Consider the following 4,291-nt stretch of genomic DNA (forward strand, 5'->3'; position numbering starts at 1 on the left):
TCTCTAGTCGGATGACAGTTCAGGAAGACCATTGACCTGTCAGTGTGCGCAATCCTGTCTCGACCGTCCTGCCGTATAATGCCGGTGGACAGTAGCATTCACGCGAGGTGAGCTAGTTCATGTCAGTCGATGTAAGTATTGTCTTCAGTTGCGTCCGTTGTACACTGCACGCTGTCCGCTTGAGAGACCTTCCCTCCAGCTGGCTAGCAGAATCAAAGCCACGAGCAAGTTCTGGACAAAGGAAGACCCTACTTAGAAGACGCACGTCGTATCATACGCTAGTCGCTAGCTCAGCGTATATTACCGACCCCTCCGGTGGGATTAGCTGGAAAGCTCCAAAAGCAGCAAACATCTAGTTCGCAACCATTTCCCCGATTTTGACGCAGTCGTCCATGGGTTCCCAGTGCGTATCACACCGCACAAGGTTAACGACAGACTGGGCTGTTGTAATGATCGCTGCGCGGCTGTTTTCGTCCACCCCAGCGGGGGGCTTGCCCCGAAGGGTGTAGTGGGTGACATCGGTCAGCAGGGTCGTCGCAAGCTGTGGGAGCTCGAACATGCTCCCCGGGCGTTGGCCCATTGAGCATTGTCCGGCCGTACGGCTGGACCAAGACTGTGAGGAACAGGAAACCAAAAATGAGGGAATCTAACCAATGAAGACTGGGAAGAAAGCGGGCGTACACATGTGGTAGAAAGATGTTCTCTTGAACATCACGTCGAGCACTGTGGCAAACAGGATGGATGTGGATTACTTCGCAGAGATGATGATACCGTACCTTGCACACCTACTGAATAGCCGACTTGACCAACATCACCCTATTTCTCTGAGAAAACAGCAGAACACACTAGTCTCATTCCGTTGCAATCCACGTATGTCTTTGTGACTGTGATTATCATCTCGGCGATCATGATGTGTTTATTTGCAGCGCTGCAGAGATAGCTGCTGCTTACTCCCACTGCCGTGTCGTTTGCCTTGGGGCCCTCACCTGACGGCCTGGCAGTGTGTTTTTGTGGGTCGTACTATTGAAGTGGCTTTAAGGGGATAGATGCTTGGTGCCAGCTTAAATTTGTACGCTTTCTCATGGCCTGTCCGTGCAGACACGTCTATATGACTTTGTCCGTCGTTCTTTCGAAATAGGACCGCAAAACCTGCCGACGTCAGACCTTGTCTGGTCAGTTTCTCATTACTGCTTCAGGGCCCCCATCGCTAACATGCAGGGTTAGGACAGCAGCAAGAACATGAGGGTATGATCCCTCGACTCAAGAAACCCCGAGGTTCAGCCATCTGTGTTCCGTGACGAAACAGTGCAAAATGAGCCAGACGTGTAATACCATATCGATTCGGAAGAAGAGTGTCTTCACAATCAGCGGAAACGAAAGCGGGACAGCAAACATGGCGCCAGCGACAGAAAGAGGCATAAAAGCCACACAACGCCTGTTCAAGTGCCAGTAGAGCCTAGGCCACAAGCGGTGGATGATGATGACCTCCCCAGTCTAGTTGCATCGGTGATGGATCTGCTCGATGGAAAGGATGATGCTGGGGGCAACGGGGCGGCTGGGCGGGGGCCCATCACAAGAAGCCGCGCTTCGAAGCAACCTGTCTTTCTTCGAGAGCTCACGACGCCTCAAAAACGCAACACCCCGGCTGCACCCATGATGGAGTCATTCGATGACCGAGCGGACTATCCCGCCGAGGCCCTCCTCGCCAAAGCGAAGATCGGGCGTAGCTACAGACGCCGCTTCTTGCCTATCCGCTTTCCTTCTACGTTCAGAACGCGCTTACGACTTCGCGTCGGACTCGTCGGGGTATTATTTGCATTGCCAAAATGGTTGTTCCACCCCTGGCTGTCCAAGAGACCACGTGGAGTGAAGGGTGACGAACTGATAGAGACCGACTCCTACTCAAAACCGAGGCCGCTAACCCGCAAGGCGATGGGAAACTCGGAATCGAGATCACGTACATTCCGCTGGATGGACTGCTGGAAACGTTTGCTTCTATAATTAACGCTCTTTCTCTGCAAGGGCACCACCACGCCTTGGACGAAGAACTCAGCTTCGCCACCAGCGAGGGACATGATGAGGTGATGTAGGTCAGTGCCTGGATCGAGGTTGCAGACGATGCGATCCACACACATCGTACTAGACTGGTTTTTCATCGGCCGGGCCGTCAGCTCGAAATAGAAGAGCGTCGATAGCAGCGCCCTGGTGACCGCGTCAATCTGCTCGCCGCCCTGAAACGCTGCTGAAGTTTGCGAACTTAGACCTTCAATGGCGCCCAGATCGTCCAAGGCGGGCACGGGACCTTCTAGCTTAAGATTACAGGGGAAGTCTTTCTTTCCGTCCATCAACGCAGGTCCACCCGTGAGCGTACATCGGTCATAAGCAGCCTCGCCGTCCATGAAAGAATCGACCGCATGGAACAGGCTCGAGACATAGCCACGTAGTGTGTTGAAGACGCCTGAGGGCCTACCCGCCCGTTTGGGAGCCTGTGAGGTCGTTGGAGAAACGGGAGACGTCGGCCGGGCGTCCGTGTACCTGGTCCTGAGAGAGGGGGCCACACCCCAGCGGGCGCCGGGCCACAGAGAACGGCTCTGGCATAAGGCCGTCCGCTTTGGGCAGTTTTCCCTGCAAATCGCGCCGTCCTGTAGCTTACCCATACGGGGGTCAGAGTGGGGCCAGAAGACCCTGCAATGCACGAGTCCGCCATCGTCAGCAACTGTAGAGCCCGTCCCTGCAGCCATACTGGTAACGGTAGTCGAGGACAAAAATCGCTGACCAACATGTTGCGAAGCATGTTCATGCAGCAGGACACCGAAAAGACTTTCATTACTGCACCTAAAGCAATGAGGCCGCCTAGGAATGATGTGTGTTAGCATCACGTGTGGTGGCAGGCGCAGGACGAATATGACACGATGTAAAGATGCAAGAATGCAGGCAATAAGAGGGGGTAACAGCATGCGCTGATGGCTAGCGGCTTACTAGAGCTTGTACTTACTATTAGATTGAAGTGGTTTTGGACTGGGAAATTGGGCATAAAGGATGACAACCTCTTCTCGAGTAGCTGTAGGATCTGTAGTGGAATGATGCCTTGAACCCTGCCTCTATTAATGCTTAGGACGTTGATGCCCTTGGGTTTTGACTTGACTCTGTATTGCAACGTCCTGACTGATCTGAAGCAGAGAGGACAGGCGTTGATAACGAACAAGTCAGGTACAGTTTTCTCACCAACGCGTCGGGCGTCAACGGCACAGACAGCATGCCCGCACGCCAACGCGTATTCGGGCTCTCTGTAGAGACAGACCAAGCAGTCTCGATCACTGTATATGTTTCTACACCGGCGCGTATACGCCCGCATGAATTTGTGCTGGCTTTCGACCCGTCCGCCATCGGTCCATGTGCGCTGTGGGCTTCGTGCAATTATGCCCCGCAAAATGGCCTTGTACTTCTTTGGCTTACCTAACGCCCCTAGAGCTCCCATGAAAATGGTCTTGTATACTGAGCGGATACCTGTTCGGGTGCGAACTCTGGAAGGCTAGCATGTGTTTGAGCGTAGACAATAGGAGATGGAAGTGATAAACTAAGTATTCCTGGAGGGAAGGCGTCCAGTATTATGGCGGAAGCAACGTGAGGCGGCATAAACGTGGCGAGTGCGGCTTCTTCTTTGGCAAACCTGCGAATGAAGCGTTCTATTGAATGTTGCATCTTACGCGGCACCGGGTTGCGCGCTCTCATCGCCCGCACAATATCGAACGGTTGGCTATTCATGTACGAGGTATACGCAGATTCAGCCACTGTAGCAGAGTGGTGAATATTGGAGGAGACTATTTGTGATCCTATGTCTGCGAACGAAATCTGACTCTCACTTCATGTGATCGCGCAGACGACCATACTGGTATTAGGCAGAAGTGTCCACCCTGATGGGAAGAGCGTAGACGTCGATAGCTGAGAACCTTGCTTTAAGCATCTTCGCAGCCGTCATTGTGTTGTTACGGTCAGCTATCCGACAGTAGGGTCTGCTAACAGAAGCTGGGGATTGACACGTTATAACAGTACACTGAGGTCGTGGTCTAGTCGTGGGTCGTAGGCTGGTAGTAGATCGATCTTCAGAGGCTAAGGTGATCAGTCTTAGACTCAACAAGTAATTCGCAGTGAAGGTAAGCTGAGAGTATCCGTAAGGATGAATACTAAGTTGATTGCTGAAGAGCTATGGAAGTCTGACCATGAGCCAGGCTCAGGTCATACTATATACAAGTTCTGCACAGTATCTCCTGTGGTGGCTATGTAGGATATC

General features: G+C 52.8%; 1 protein-coding gene across 1 annotated transcript; it reads right to left on the reverse strand.

Annotated features, from left to right (window-relative positions):
- Nucleotides 1-1,898: 1,898 nt before the first annotated feature.
- Nucleotides 1,899-2,399, reverse strand: CGGC5_v017302 (uncharacterized protein; the record flags this gene model as incomplete). Its single annotated transcript, XM_032027674.1, has 1 exon — nt 1,899-2,399. One exon carries the CDS (start codon nt 2,397-2,399, stop codon nt 1,899-1,901), a length of 501 nt encoding a protein of 166 aa, XP_031875974.1.
- Between the last annotated feature and the right edge of the window lie 1,892 nt (nt 2,400-4,291).

Source organism: Colletotrichum fructicola (assembly GCF_000319635.2).
Source record: "Colletotrichum fructicola Nara gc5 chromosome Unknown KSG_Nara_v1_contig12, whole genome shotgun sequence".
NCBI lineage: Eukaryota > Fungi > Ascomycota > Sordariomycetes > Glomerellales > Glomerellaceae > Colletotrichum > Colletotrichum fructicola.